The sequence below is a fragment of the Rhea americana genome, unplaced genomic scaffold (assembly GCF_003343005.1).
Source record: "Rhea americana isolate MKP2758 unplaced genomic scaffold, rheAme1 scaffold_19, whole genome shotgun sequence".
In the NCBI taxonomy this organism is placed as follows: domain Eukaryota; kingdom Metazoa; phylum Chordata; class Aves; order Rheiformes; family Rheidae; genus Rhea; species Rhea americana.
In genome coordinates this window covers 1,533,313-1,549,541 of record NW_028186038.1, presented here as the reverse complement: position 1 = coordinate 1,549,541, position 16,229 = coordinate 1,533,313, and the positions used below count along the sequence as shown (strand labels likewise).

Genomic DNA, 16,229 nt, shown 5'->3' with positions numbered 1-16,229 from the left:
ACAGACTAGCTAAACCGTTCTTGTGTCTGGAATTGAAAGTGGAGAAAATGACTGTACTTCCACATGCCAAGTGGATAATCACCAAACTTATTCTATTGAAAAATCTTTCGCAAAGAATAAAGAATAACCTGAACGCTATTCTACTCGGAACACTAGACAGTGAATCAAGTAGGATGGGACCATTCAAGCAGCACAGATTTCCTGGGCTGTTCTGCAGAGAGCAAGTTAAAATCTGTGGAGTGTCCTTGCCTGTGCACTAACCAGTTGCTGCCATTGCTAGGAGGTCCCTGTGGACATACAACACGGTCCTTAGATCTAGAGGAATAAAACAGTTGAGCTAACACCGAGAGTGGAAAGGCTGAGGTGGAGAGATTACATTACAGGGGCTGGATTCTGACCATGGTTAAYGGGAGGAAAAAAAAGCTGGAGGAAGTGGTGTATTACTGCAGGCCGTACGGGCAGCACAGCTTACACCATGTACTGCTCTGTTTGTCTTGGCAGATCTGTGTGCGCGGATCTGGCTGTGGGCGTGATTCTGCCAAGTATGGTCAGTGTTCAACTTACACCCATGTTTAGGTCTCCAGTTATGCGTTTGTCTCCCATGTGCCTCTCTCTGCCAGTCCAGAAAACAGTGGCGGTTTAGCCATTTCTGTTCTGAGTATAAGATAAAGTCAATAATRTGAGCAGTATGGCCATGTACTAAATGGTTAGTTGAAGCTGCAAGAGCCAATGTATTTAGATATTGTGCCTGCGAGCCAAAAACAAAATGCAGTGCWGAAGCTTTTAGGGATGGCTGCTGTCACAAAATTAGTTAAGAAAAATTATACGCAGTTTTTACTGGTATGGATTACAGCATTTTATTGGTACAGGTTGCAACGTTTCATGGCATGCAGTGCAGAATGCCTCTTGGTGATGCTGAATGCATTTCATGACCCGGTTTTGGCAGCTTCTGAGACATCCTTTCCATAGCCAAATTTGTGTGCTGCCCTTTGCTCTTCACTTAGAAACAAGGCACACATCACAAAACATTGAAGTCCCATCTCATACATTTAAAACCATTTATGTGAGGTCTGTTCCCTTATCCTTCTTGATGCAAAAGTCAAATGGATATGTTCAAACGATATTAGTAACTTGTATATATTTACACTTGTTGCAATTTGTCAGATAAAGATTCTATTCTACATCTATTACAGATGTTAAATGCTTTTTCTGTGGATGGACATAATCAATTAATTGTTCTATGGACAGACAGATTTAGAGAAATAGTCACATTTCCATATACTATCTCTGAGTTCTGGATTTTACATTTAGATCTCTAAGGTGTTTCAAYGACGAGTAAAATCAATAGCAGAAAGAAATTTCCCTGTTGACTATGCATCTGAGGAGGCTTCTAGCATATGTTAATTACAGCAKCTATTTGACGTGGAATATTTGCCCTCATTAAAAGAAGCAAAAGGAAACCCATCCTTTTTCAATTGTCTGTGTATTGAGTACACTGACATTCACGCTGTCTTTGGAAGAAACACCAGGTTTTCAAATTACAAGTTATGCTCTGAGATGCTAGGACAGTAGAAATGTCTTCTTGCATTTTTTGGAGGGCCAGCGTGGTCTCTTGTGAGAAGCCCCTCAAATGCGTAGGTTCTTTCACATTCTGGGGCTAAATGTGCTGCTCTCAGTCCAGAACCAATTGTTTAAGCRTCATGTTGAATGTATATTCTCTTCCTCCTTGCATTGTTTATCACATGGTGTGTGGTGCATCTTCCCTGTTTTCTCCCAATTACGCCTTTGCTTTGTTCCACGGTTTGATAAAATCCTTACAAAGTTTCCACACTGTTTCTTACCTTTATTCTCCTTCATGTGTAAAGCATTTTAATGACCCATTTCCCTCTCTTCCCTGCCATCCTTACAGTTTTTATTTGTCTGTCTACTTTGTAGGCAGGCTGTTCCATAATATCATTTTGTTCCAGTGTGTTTTCTTCTTTTAGTCAAGAAGTTTTCTGTTCTTCTCTGTAGAATTACACTTTATGACTACCAGGCCATGTGTAGAACAAACAAAGAGAGTAGCGACAGTGCCCATAGCTTACTGGACGTAAGTATAGTTAATTTTCTGAGCACCTTTCCATGCAATCATCAAAGAAAATTGTTGCAAACACATCATGGCCATTGTAAGCCCATAATTTTAATTTGGAATGCTTACAGCTCTTGCGTTTATCATAGTGCATAAGAGGAATGGTTTATTATAAACAAATGCAAAGTGTTAAGCATTTACAAGTTCAAATCCTTATACAATCATTTTTAATACTGGACCACCATTTCGGAGGCGCTGTCAGAACATCCTTTGTCCCATATGGATGCTCGTGTTTGGGAGGCTGGAATCAAATRTATGTTTTCAGTATGTAAACACAAACACACATGGAAATATTCAATTCAAATTAAAAACTGAGGGTTTTGTTATATGAAAGGATTGGTTCATTTACAGAGCAAACACAAGTCAATGTTTTTAATACATTTTCCCAGTATTTAAAGAWGATACCTTTTAAAGTAGGATTTCAATGATCATTTAGTTCTTCGTCTTCTAATTAGCTCTGAATACAAACCCTGTCCCTCTGCAAGGCCTCATTAGAGTCAAGCTGGGTCTGGCAAGGGTAGCTTCTACTTGTTGCCAGATCATACACTAAGTTAATAACTTTAAGTTAATAACTTGGAGTAAATAACTCTAAGGCCATTTTATGATCACTTATACATTGTACAGAGTACTATATCAGTTTGAACTGATAAAGTGCTAGATAAACCGTAGTTCTTGCATATTAAAAAGAAACTTTTAATAAATATATGACTGTTTTAGCATGAAMAAATAATGGGTAAAGGCAGCATCAAAATGCTCTAACAACTTTACCAGGCCAGAAAAGTTATCTAGCATTTGATATTTTTAAGTGCACAAGGCTCCAGCAGCTAGAAAAACTCAGTCTACACATAGTTATGTAAATTGTTGGATAAATACMTAAGTTCTGGCAACTTCCAAATATCTATAAATACGTAGTATCTATGGTCTATAATTATATATAAATATAGAGCTTCTATGGTTTGTTTAATAGTCATATGCAGTTTGAGATGTTCTCATTTACATGATCCCATGTGTTTTAAAATACTGCAAATATGGATTTACTGCATGTATCTGTCTGTTATCTGCTAAGGCCTGGACCTGGAAAAAGACTAACTCAGTATCATGAGTTCCAGGCTGTGCAATGGATATTTAACTCCCAGTGAAATAATAAATAAAGGATGCTGTGAATCACATTTGCATGGAAAATTTTAAAATATATTAAAACTGCTAGTAACAGCCTTCCATCCCAAGGCGTGGAGCTTCTGCTCAGTTTGCATAAGCACCCAGCATGCCGAGCTGAAGCACTTCTTTCTTCCAAGCAGGCTTTTATCCAAGAGATTTTCCTTATTTCAATTTTTGCCCACGCTCTGTTTACTGAGGGGAAAAAAAAAAAATGGAGCGATTGTGGGGTACCCCAAGACRTGGTGAACATGTTCTTTATTTATATTTTTGAAGATAGCCAAGCTTTCCTTTTAAACCTCAAGTGAGTTTTTGTCAGGTTCACCTTGAAAGRTGGGGAGAGCTATAGGTTATTATTTTCCACTGATTCATTCACTTTTAATAATCATGACTACGGAGGAATTACAACRAGAACTTGCAATAAAAACAGGTAGAGATACATTCCTCAAAAGTAATGCGTTTCTGTGTTTTATTGCACAGTCCTGCTTGTGTAGGTCAGGTTATTAGGCAGCTTTCGGCTCAYTTTCTGCATCAGTACCATGTTTGTTCAGAGACGTTTATCCTTCTATTTCAGAATTATCGCTGTACAAATACGGGCATAGATACAGGGACACAACTGAGACCCCTTAAAAAGTTAAGAAACTAGTATTTGGTTTCTCATTGTAAACAGTCTAGGAGTGGAGCATAGGCAGCAAAGACTGTGGCTTTGAAGGGTCTCTCACAATGTTCTGCTAAAATTGTGCAAAGCGGGAGTCAGGACTTGACTCCTGTTTCTATTACTGACTTTTAGGCTGTGAGGCTAAAAGATAAGTTAGGCATGGACAAGCATTGTAGATAATCTGGTCCCTTCCTTTACTGTATGATATTGCTTCTTAATAGATATCTAGATGCTTTGTTACTTAGCATATTTTCTCAGTTTAATTTATTCAAGTCCTAGATAACTCTCCGTGATATCTACTAATTTCTACTAAAATTGGTTCTACTACCTTGTTACAAATGGATTAGTGCCATAGGGTCACCCAGGTCAGTTCCTTTGGCTTAGTTGTTTTAAATATATATGGAGAATAAAACAGGTCACAGGTTTTGAGGGAACAGTATTTGASTGGAAAATGCTGTCTTGGTAAAATCACATTTCATAAGGGTGCCTTGATTTCCGTGCCTTGAAAACTTTTTCCACTAAAATTTTAAAAACAAACTCTTTTTCTTACTTTGTGTCCTAGCATAATCTTTTGTTTCAGTTATGTTGAAAGAGTTTGTTTCATTTTGTTTTAGCTCTCATGTTAAAAGCATTAGCTTTATAAAACCTAGTATATTTTACATTAAATATATATTATTTTACTATATCATTTGCCATTACCAAAACAAAAGTATGCAACATTGCCAAAGTAGGTAATTTTGGTTACTTCAGAATGAAATTTTCAGTTACTGGTATGGAAGATTTCAAGGTTTCGGATATGGAAAGAAAATAAATAAAATGTCCCAAAGAGCTGAAATTTTCTTTTCATCTTTAGGAAAGACTTGACCCACCTTTTCCTAATGGGTGTAATAACATGGTTTAGCTTTCCCTGAAAGACAGTCCCCACTGGGAGAAAACCCGGCCTGTCTCAGGTTTCCGGCATCGTGCCGCTTTGCCGTTCGAGCCGCCTGCGCCGCGGGGGCTGCGCGCTGCTCGGCGCGGGGCCGCCGGCGCCGCGGGCCCCCGGCCCCGTTCCCGCGGGAGCGCGGCCCTCCGAGCGGTCCGCTCAACGCCCCTGCGCGCCACAACCCTCTGCTGGGACCGGCTCCGAAAATAAACCTGCAAATTCTAGGCAGCCCAAAGCCCCTGCCGCGAGTAAGTGAAACAAGAGTGGGTTATTCTTTCCAGATTTATGGAAGTTGACTTTCCTGCCCAAGATTCTTTCAAAATGAATAATCCGGCTGACATTCTTTTAAAAAACCCAAATATTCAACATACATTAGAAATTCTCTAAACACATTTTTTTTTTTAAGTATTTGCTTTATTTGATATTATCCAGAAAAACAGAGGGAATGGAGAAGAATCTTAAAAATTACTTACACTGCTTACAGCTGGGCCTTCAGTATGACACTGATAACTTCATCTAGGCAAATTAAAACTTCAGAAGCTTTTCTTTCCCTAATTAGACTGAGGCAATGAATATAGATTTACATTATACAGAGGCAAGTCCGTGAACTGCAGCCTAAGAAAAGCTCATGTTATCTACCAGAACTGTTCCTCCAGCAATAGCCTGGGAAATAGGAACCCCTAGAGGTTAAATACTTAAGAATCATTTGCAAAACTTTCCTTTTCATAATGATAATCTGTGTAGAGGACCACATGTGAAGGAAATTTCATGACAATGTGTTTTATTATTCAATACAATAATTAAGATTTTTTCCTGCTTTTAATCTTTAAGAAAAAACTGCTCTTCTTTTTCTCATGCTTTCCATGCATTTGAATATCCATAACATTGTCTTTACATGGAGAATTCAGTTAAGGTATAGATACCGCATGTTTTGCCTTTTTATTAAATAAGTTGCTTCTCTTCAGCCTTATAATGCCTTCTTTGCTGCAGTAAAATGGATAATGACTGAACTTGTCTTGTAAGTAAATTTTATTAAGAACTTAATATTTGTTCTTTTCTCCTACCTTGTGCTGTTTTATTATACTATTTTAAATTTAGTTAAATTTTTTCAACTTTTTCCTTTCAATTTAGCATTGCTAAAACCTGAGAAAAATTTGACCTAATGAATGCACAGTTGCAACTTCTATTATGTTATTCATGGTCATCACTTATATCCGTATGTCTTTGCTTAGTAAGTCTAGCAGCTTACTATATACAAACCAAATTTATTATTGTGGTTACTGTTAAATTTAACATAAATGTCTGGCTGTTTGTAATGCTGCTTGGGTGGGCTGTTGTCACTACAGCAGACTGTTGCAGTGATTCATTGTGGCGTTTGAGATTTCATAAATTTCTGTAAGATGGACCCTTTACCGCGTGTGCCAGATCAAGGTGTTCCCTATGTGTGCTGTTGAATTTTTTACCTTCTCTAATAGTTCTAATAATTTAAGTTAACACGTAATGAGCGTTATCTTTTAAAAGAGACTGCCTAAGAAGTCACAGAGAAATAACATTCAATGAGAAGGAAGCCTTAAAATGTGTTTTGTGTTACTAATCTGTACATTTATTATTGTTCTTATCAGATCAGACAGCAGAATTGCAGATTTAAGTGAATTTTATCTCCAGAAATAGAACTAGTCTTTTCCTGTAGCTGTTTTGTTTTAATTGTTTTAATTATATGACCTTTCATCAGAATGGTTGCAATAAGATTTAAGGAAAATTAACTGGATGGCTATTGCCAGCGTGCAGAAATTGATCTTAAATTGAGTTTTCGAAGTACATATCAGGAAAAGAAATCATGTTAAAATGAGACTCTCCATAACACCAGTTTCAAAAATTGTAAGAAACTTTCTGTATTTAAAAATACTGTAGTTTTGTGTCCATATGATAAACTGGATGTTCAGTTCACATTCTTTATACTTACGGTGACAACTGTTTGACTGATATGTGTCAGTCCATTCTTTAAAGTAAATTGCCATATATTTAAGTGGGAAATGCGATTTGCTACAAGTGTAGTTAGAATTGATTAGACACTAGTTAATCAATAAGATGACTAATAGAAATAAAACATGATTATTATTTTAGATCCAGAAGTAACATGAGAAAATATACTTCAGTACTATGTTCAGAAAATATTGCATTTTTAAATATAAAAATATTAAGATTATTATATTTAATATAATAAAATATGAAAAATATTAGAGTCAGAATATGCTGCATAATGGAAAAAAGCTATAAATAATGGTGAGCAGTGAAAACACTGCAGGCTGCCCTGCACTGAGAATTTTAATGGACACTTCAAGTAAGAGCTTCTGATTAATAGTAGGTAAATCTATGGTTTATTGATAGGATTGATTTCAGAATAACTTCTCAATGGTGCAATATGACCTAGTGAAAATATGACCGTAGCAAAAGATAATGACCCTAGAGTTATTCCAGCAATATGAGTGTCAATTTTGTGTTAGCTTTTATTTAAAATAAGATTAATGGTACTGACAGTTTAGTGTTTTGAAAACATTGTGGGGTAATAAGAAAAATCATTTGTTTAGGTTCCTTGTGGAATTTAATCTATGCAGTTGGTGGCATTCTGATCTAACAGCAAAAGGTAAGTGTAAATTTTATTCCTGGCTGTATTGGGTATTAAAAATTCAGGTACGGGTAAGATGTTTTAGATTAACTAAGAAACTTCAAATAACAATAATTTATCTACCATATCATCATCCTCTGCTTGTTCAGTCTTTCCCAAAACAGATCTTCTTCTATGAATAATCAGAAAGTGCTTGTGAGTACTCTGGGGAGTACAGAGCACTTGTATAAAGGAAAAATTAAAATAGTAGAAAATTATGATTATTTTTTTTAAAATTTTCCCTTCATTCAAAAACAGTCTTTATAAGTGAAGCAATTACTCTACTAGCCTTTTTCTGCTAATACTCCTTTTTTTTTTTTTTTTTTTTTTTTTTTTTTTTTTTTGTAGAGCTGTTGTAGTGTTTAGGGGATTATTGTGTGGAAAATGCTGTTTAATCAAAATTCCACAGGAACCTGATCATATCTATATAAGTTCTAGAAAAAGATTTTTCAGGCTTAGATGATAAATCTCATGTTTTTATTTTTAAGCAAGATTAAAGTGTATTTTGTTTTATCTTATAATTTGAAATAGGCGTTTAAAAATAAAACCTAGATGAATTAAAAATGAATTTACTCAAAATAAATTCTGAAATGTGGAGGCTTCATCAGAAGTAATAATGAACGCAAATTTCAACAGCTCCCATAAGAGTTACAAGTGCTGAATTTCAACTCTCTTATAATAATTTTGCCAGACTTTTTATGACATTTCAGAAGTGTTGCTCAAAAGTAAAAGGCAGATTGCTCTTCAATTGGCTATTTCCTAGGCAAATTGTAGAGCATGCCATTTATTGGTATAATAATTTAAATTGAATTGTTCAGCCTGTGTTTCTGATTTGCATATTCCATAGTAAAGCAGGGGATAAAAGTACTACTTTAGGCGTTAATTCATCTTCTCATTGCCCGGCAGTCTAATGACTGCCCTTCTGCTGGAGTAAGATCCTGGCAAAAGTTGAAGTGTGGGGAAAATGGAACATCCTGATGCCCTGGAGTAGTGGAGCGGCGGAGGAGCTCCTGGAGGAAAGGGCTGCGTCCGGACCGAGCGGGCAGCGCGGCAGCGAGCCCGGGCCGGCGCGCGCGGAGGGAGGGCCGGGACGGATGTCTGCGGGAGGTGGACCCTTCGACGGTGCCACCAGCGAGGCAGAGCCTTTCCTGCCCTGATGTGACTGACGTCCTGCACCGTGACGCTGCGGGCCGGTTCTCCGGCTCCGCCGGCTGAGCGCCGCGGCGCTCACCAAGTGGAGCTTCACGAGAACCGCGGGCTTTTAGGGCTGCTGTGGGCGGGAATGGGGAACTTCCCCTTTTTTTTTTCAAGCGTGCTGGACAAACATGCTTTAATATTTGTTGACATGAGACATCCAATGGCACCTGCATTATAAGTTTGGGAAAGGGTCCTTTAAAGACAGCGCCTGTCTTTGTGCCGTGGAAATAATCATTTGTTTAGTTTTCAGGCATGCRTTAACTGCAGAAGAGAGGCACTGTTAACTGGCAACCTCTTCTTTTCTTGAAGCATTATCACTACATCACTTTGATGGAAATAGTGTGACTGAGAGATTTCCATTCGTGTTTGAGTTGAAAGTGAGGTTTTAAGTACATCGTTCGTTGCTCCATTCCTTTGATGASTAAGAGCTCGTCATGCTCGTTGGAATAGCATCACTTTTTGTGGAACTGCTTACACTGTTCAAATATGATCAGGTGGCACGTGATCCTTGTTTGGAAATCAGCAGRTATTAGCAAGACAAAAGCAAGAGACAATTTACATAGGGATTTCAGCCAAAGAGAAAAGTACATGCTTAGGTGTGCTCTTAGGTCAATGCTGCCTTGCCACTAGAAATTGTAATAGTCATGACTACACCTCATGAAATTAAAATGAACAAGCTTGCAGGCTTTTTTCACTTTTCTTAACAAGGCCTATTAAAGCTCAGAAAATTTTTCAGTTTCTCTAATGGAAATTTCTTCCTGCTCAAATTGTGACAGTAATAGGGCATCATGCGTTGCTGAAGATGCTAGAAATTCCCTGCACACTTGCCAATTTACAAACCCTGGTAGGAAAAATACTCCTACACAAGGTTTTGTGATCTCAATCACATTTATAAATGAGAGAGAAGAAAACGGCTTYCTAAGCCCTGGGCAACCCAGTAATCTTCTAGACTCTAAGGAGGAGCTGGAAATCTGAGACCCTTGGCAGSCTCTTTGTTACATGCACCGTATGTTGATACAAGTGAGGGTAGACCCCAAAATTACAGATGAGATAAATTTCAGTCGTTCTTGGCAAYGGATGAGGAGAAGAGAAGAGAAAGGGAGAAGGTGCAGTAGAGCTAGTCAGACAATTTTTAAGAAAATGCCAAATTGTTAAATAGGGTGTGATCATAGTGGAAACATGTCAGACATAACAAAACTTTTCTGACCAACTTTAGTACCTTCCTTGAGTTCAGTGCTCTTGGGAAAATATTTATCTTTGAATTATATAAAAAGAAATTAAGRATAATTCAGGAGTGCGTATCCTGCTGTCTGATTTCAAATGCAGTTTTGTTCATGCCCCGGCACTGTGCAACAGATGCACCACTGCTCCTAAAACAGACCGYCTGGAATGGAAGAGGAGTCCAAGAGCCTGTTTAGTGTAATCTATTTTTGTCACACTTGGTCTTGTTTTCTCACTTAGCAATTAGTTTACGATAGGCTTAACATTTGTGCTGATGTGCAAGTGTATGTCTGTGTTGAGGAAGAATGAAGAGGTGGAGAGAAAAAGAAAGGGAACGAGGGGGAGAGACTGCCTAATAGGTAGTTCAACATGAAAGTCAGTTCCCAGCTCCATTGCTGTTCTGTAGTTTGACCTTGAGTCAGTCACGTTTTTTCCTTGTGCCTCAATTTCCCCATCTTTAAGGTGCAAGTAGTGTTTTTTTTCCCCTTGCACCGCTACAGTGCCATGGTTTCAGAGGAAGAGTGTTATAAAGTCTTTACTATTACTATTTWGGGAAGCAGATGTCAAGCATTATTTATGGGCAAGGTAACACTTCTGCCCCCTACCCACAGAGTTTATTTTAAGTGATGTAACACTGCAGAGAGGCCAAGTCATAATCCAAAAAAGTATTCTGGCTTCAGCAAAATGTACCACAATTTAGTTAGCAAATAAATGTAAACACCCATACTTAATGAGTTAGTGATGCACAGTAGCACTGAARTAAGTCCATCTTGAATCTACAGAGAAAAATAAAATCTTGTACGTGAGTATGAACTGTATTGGCAAAGGCTAAAACATGAATAACTGCTTTAATGGTGATGTCTTACAAAATATCATTCTGTGGATAAACTTTTTTTTTTTTTTTTTTTTTTTTTAATTGAAATATAAAGTGTTATGCACTGCCTAGGAAATCTCACAGGGTGGCAGAAGCTGAGTAACATTTCTGTTCTCTGTGAGCTCTGTCATACAGCATCTTGTGTTGTTCAGAATTCCGTATGCCGTTCTTCCCACGTTAACATCAAGATATTTTTTTCCCTTGCCTATAGCGCAGAGGTTGAAACAAACCCTAGAGCCCTGTGATACTGAATATCCAGCTTTTGTTTCCGAACGCACTATAAAGGAGACCACGGGGAATATTGCTTGCGATGACTGTTTCAAGTAAGCGCTTTCATTTTTTTATACAACTGTTTGTGACAAAGCAGTAAAACTGAATTATTCARGTTTATGCTGAAGACTGTACAAGTCTGCTATGTTCTGTCTTATACAATGATCTCTGTCAGGGTGTCATTTCTCTTATTACAGGGGTCATCTGAAGTTTGATGTTCTTAAATTAAAGCAGTGCATATTATTTTCTTAGGGAAAAAAAAATAAAACCAATAGTAGGTTTCTGCTAATTCCAAAGAATAGAGAATGTTGTAAGTCTTCTCCTGGATACAGGCAGTGCTCGAAGGGGGAATTCTGTAGAGATTTASATACAAAAAAAGTTAGTGCTGCTAGCTCGCCTGTACCCAGGGGAAACCCTCCTGGATGGGTTCGAAGTTCCCTTTCGGTAGGGTGAGCTCTGCTGTCTGACCTGCGTGCCAAGCAGTGCTTCCTGCTTTGAGTGGTTAGGCGGAAAGACCGGGAGAGGACTGAGTCTGTCCACCAGATTTTCAGTGCTGCAAAGCCGAGTTAATAACAACAAATTGCCCTGTCAGTGCTATAACCTCGCCAGTTCTGCTGTTGCCGCTGGGAAGTTGTCCCTCACAGGGTTAAAAGAAGGGAGCGAATTCACTCTAGTTCTCRAAAGGAAAACGTCTCCTCTCTGCTCCTGGTGCCTCTGTGCAGTGATGTTTTTGCTATTGTTATGGTRTACTGTAACTGAAGAATTGCATAGGTTTGGGACACGAATACGGTTTATGCAAATTTAGGTACTTTAGATGTCTCTTTTAATTGGATTTTCTTTGTACTGAGAGCTCATCGTCACAAAGGAGATTAATATTTACAGCAGGGCTTTATCTATTATATAAATGTCAAGAAGAATTACTTAAGTCACACAAAAGTTGTGACAACTCTCCCCTTCCAGAAGAAATCARTGTGCAAAATTAGCAGCTAAAGGTGGAAAGCGCGTCCCTTTGAAGTCAGTAGGTATGCTTCTGAGCTTGCTCCTAAACCTCCTGTTCAAAATCGTCAGTGTTTTAAACAGGAAATACGAGTAAGGACATTGGAGATGCATTTTAAGTGCTAATATTCACTTCTAGTTTGCTTCTGACCARCTTTTAACTGTCAAGAAATAATTGTTGTCTAGTATGAAGTATTGTTTGTGTATGCCTTCGTGAGCGAGAAGTACCCAGGAGCTTTGTACACCAGCCCTCGGGAGCRCTTCAAGGGTAGCAGTAGCTCCCGGCGCCTCGAAGGCACAGACGCGACAAGCTCAAGCCATGACTTTTCCACTTGACGTATCAAATACAACGTGTGTTACGCTGCTCCGGCCGCTTGGTGCCAGCTTTGTAGAATTCTAACTGCCTTATTTTATTATTATGTAGCAGAGGATTACTGAGAAGTTTTATAACGAATTATCATAAATCTCTTGTGTTTAAATATTCCAAATAGACATGATTCCATGAAAAGAAGATTAATTTAACAGGACCAGGTTTTCTCAAAGGAATGCAGATTTCAGTCTGTCTTCTTAGGTAACTTCAGGTCAAAGGAAATAACTTTCAAAAATAACACAATTCTGCAATGCTTGGACAGCAGTAAGTTGGAAACTGAATTTAGTGAAAATTATAGTATTTCAGAAATAATGCGCTAAGATCTTTTTCATAGAAAAACATTTTGTGTTCCACAGTGGAACAAAAAAATAAAAGAAAGCCCTGTAAGTTACAAACTGATCTCAAGGCACCCATTATTTTTCTCCACAAGCAAGGCAAAACCTAAAGAAATAATCCAGAAGAACTCTTAGATTCTCATGGGAAAGTTCTTCATTATACCATTTACCCACTGTCATTAACAATCTACAAATTGCATCTAAGATTGCAGACTGCGTTGGATTCCAAATATTTTTGTTATAACCCAGGACACTTTCCCGCAAAACAGCTAAGGAATTTGACCCAAAGTCCTTTGTAGACCTACATCTTATGACCCAGTTTTTTGTTTCGTGGCCTCAGTACCAATAAATATTTTTACAAGCAAGTGTATTGCTTAATACTTGTAATTTAAGAATGATGGTCTCAAACACTCAAAATTAGGGTTCAACCACATATGCAGTGAGAATCTTTAACCAGTGCTATTTTCAATAGTTAATGATTAAACATTGGCTGTTGCTTCCTATGGGCTCAACTCAATCCCTTTTAGTTAGTAGGGTTATTTTCGATGCCCTCTGATATTTGTTGGAACATGTTATAAACAAATCTGTTTATGATATGTACATGTAAATCTGGATTACAAAGAGGGGAAGATATTTGTAAATATTTAGTGATATAGTCACTCTAATATGTCWAACTTACTCTTTCCAAGCACAGTCTGGAAAAGTCAATATACTGTGAGCATGTTTGCAAACACAAATGGTACAAATACTGTGTTGCAAGAAATTTTGTGATACAAGTTCTCACTCCAGTCACTATCTGCCTTTCATACAGTGCCGGGTACTGTAGAGCCCTTGTCTGAAAAGGGGGATTAAAAGYGGTCTCACAGGAGAAGTGAAAACGATGACTGATGTGAATACAAACCATATAATGTTACTTAGATAGGACATTTTGGAGTACGAATACTGTGTTATTGCTAACAAAGTCACAGTCATMATCATTAAGGTCGAAGGCTCCATCCTGTTCGGGGCTGGAGGTGCTGGTGTCGGTCGTACAGAAATACGAAGCACTTCACAGTGCTGAAGCCAAAGGAAACAGTGATTGACTGTAGCTATGAAAACTAAGCCTTGTCCTTATAAAACTTTCCAATCATAATTTTTAATGATGATTGCTTGGATTTAAATCAAAGTATCTTCACAAATATATCACAGTCAGTAGAAAAGACTACATGCTAATTACTTTATAAATAGTTGACTTACCTTTTCAGCTATCTCTGAAAACTTATTCAACCAATGGAAGTACAGCTGTCAACTGAAGTGGATTTCAAGTTAAGCACTAAATGTATACAGACATATAGAATGTATTTTGTATATGTAAACTTATCTCTTACTAATGCAAAATAAATGCTACTTTGGGATAATTTGCAATGTTTAAAAATGATTTTCAAAAATACGGGTTTTATTAAGAAAGCAGGAGCCTAAAAGAAAATAAGAATTAACATAAGAATGTCATTAGGGTCAGGGTTTGACTATCCCACCCCATAATTTTTTGTCATTCAATATCCCAAYGATTATTAAATTAATCTGCTATTTAAACAGGAATCAAAAACAAGTAAACCCACATTTTCTAAGTACTGTCAACAAGACAGAAAAACTGTTTTTTTAAATATGAAACGCTTGCATATTTTCCAGTAAACTGTCCCTTTTTATAGCAAAGGAAAAACAAAAGGAAAAACTGCCTTTGAAAACTGGAGTGATAGACAGTTAAATATTCCATGGCAGCTCCAGTATTGGAAATAGTTAATTACCTRAGAGAAATAGTTCCTTATCAAGGTTGAGTGTCACTCTGTCTGTTGGATCAGAACGACACTAATGCCAAAGGCGCTGGGTTATGGGTTTTAAAGGGATTCTGCTGTTTAGAGATGTGTTTTTGATTAGGCACTAACTTGGAGTCTTTGGCTAAATAAGCATCTCATTGCTGTTTGCAGGTTTTATGAGGTATTGCGCCAATGTGATAGCCAAATTTTAATGCAACTGAGTGTGTCAACCAAAATTCTTCAGCAGTTCTCACTGGTTGCATTACCAGTTTTTGCCCTCTGCTACTCTTTTCATTGCAAAGTTTAATTGCTGATACTTAAAAAGCGTCAAGAATTCTGTTAAGGAAAGCATCTGTAGAAACAGAAAGTTGTTATAAATTAGGAAGAACAATGGTTGGCATGATATTAGATCAGAGAAAGTTGCTTGACTTTACTGCATTTTTAACTTCRTTTAGGAAAATACATTTAGATTAGGCATTAATTCAGACTCCTAGRAGGTGAGTATATATCCTTTTCTGTAGGCACTGGAACTTACTCATCTTCTTATTATTGAAATACCAGGTGTTATCTTTTGAATTTTCAAAGTTTCAGGGAAYCATTTGAATGCATAATCGCCAAGTTTTGTGCATGCAACTGTAGAAACTATGGGTATACAAACGGGGCAGCGGATGCTTAGTCAGATATTTTAAAAGCTGCCATTTTAACCTCTCCTGTTCATGTATGATGACTTACGGAATTTGTAATAGATCAAAAGTCTCGCTTTTCTTCCAGTGACCTGAAAGGCAAAAAGCCCCCTTTGGTTTTAATTGCAGCACTCAGTGGTCCTTAAGGTCAATGGCAAAAACCTGAAGAAACTCAGTTAATTCTTTGTGCCCAGTCTTAAGGCGCAAAGTAAAGAGAAATGTAAATATCAGAAAGCTATAGTCTCACTAGGGAAGCAAGGAAGAATGTAGCTACAATCATACTAAATCAGGGAAAGACTTAGGAGGCTTGTGTTTTAATTATGCAAGATGAAATGTAAGTGTTCCCTTTACTTTGTTGTATATAACATGTACCTGTTACATTGATAGGAATTGCTATGTTAATTAAATACTGTCCGATGCGTTATATATTTCCTTATTGTAGTGTTAGAAAGTACMACTATTTTCCAGCCATGAGAGAAGTGGACAATTATCTAACTGAGAAGATCATCTATAACCAGATGTCTTCTCTTGCTTTCTTATAGGCTGGGTGTTGTGTACTGTTCTTTGTCAATAAAAAGAGGTAAATGGCAATGGAATTATAGTTTGGGATGACAGTGAATACTTCCCGTAATGGCAAATTTAAGATTTGTCCACTGAATGTGCTTATTTGACAGTAACAGATAAATAATGATGCAAATTAGATTCAGACTGTTCAGGACATGAGTGTATCAGTGTCAGAAATAGTGCAATCACTATAGACATTAAAATGGTGATGGTTTAAAAACCACTTAATCTTGAGACATACCATCATCTGCTAAAATGTTTCTGCATTTGTTACTCAGCAGAAGCTTGCCAAACTGCTGTACTTAATCATGTTTAAAATGTGTAAATAAATACACAGTTCAATTTCCCATGAAATAAATAATTGTTTGCCTTTTCAGATGTAGTTAGTTTACTTC

At 37.4% G+C, this 16,229-nt stretch overlaps 1 protein-coding gene across 1 annotated transcript in view; it reads left to right on the top strand.

The window, feature by feature from the left end:
* Positions 1-16,229, top strand: part of CACNA2D3 (calcium voltage-gated channel auxiliary subunit alpha2delta 3) — a 452,513-nt gene that overhangs the window by 421,701 nt on the left and 14,583 nt on the right. The window contains exons 32-35 of the mRNA XM_085302579.1: positions 2,014-2,089; positions 5,832-5,884; positions 7,455-7,510; positions 11,035-11,146. Of these exons, the coding sequence (XP_085158705.1) occupies positions 2,014-2,089; positions 5,832-5,884; positions 7,455-7,510; positions 11,035-11,146 (297 nt within the window). The remainder of the gene's footprint in view (positions 1-2,013; positions 2,090-5,831; positions 5,885-7,454; positions 7,511-11,034; positions 11,147-16,229) is intronic.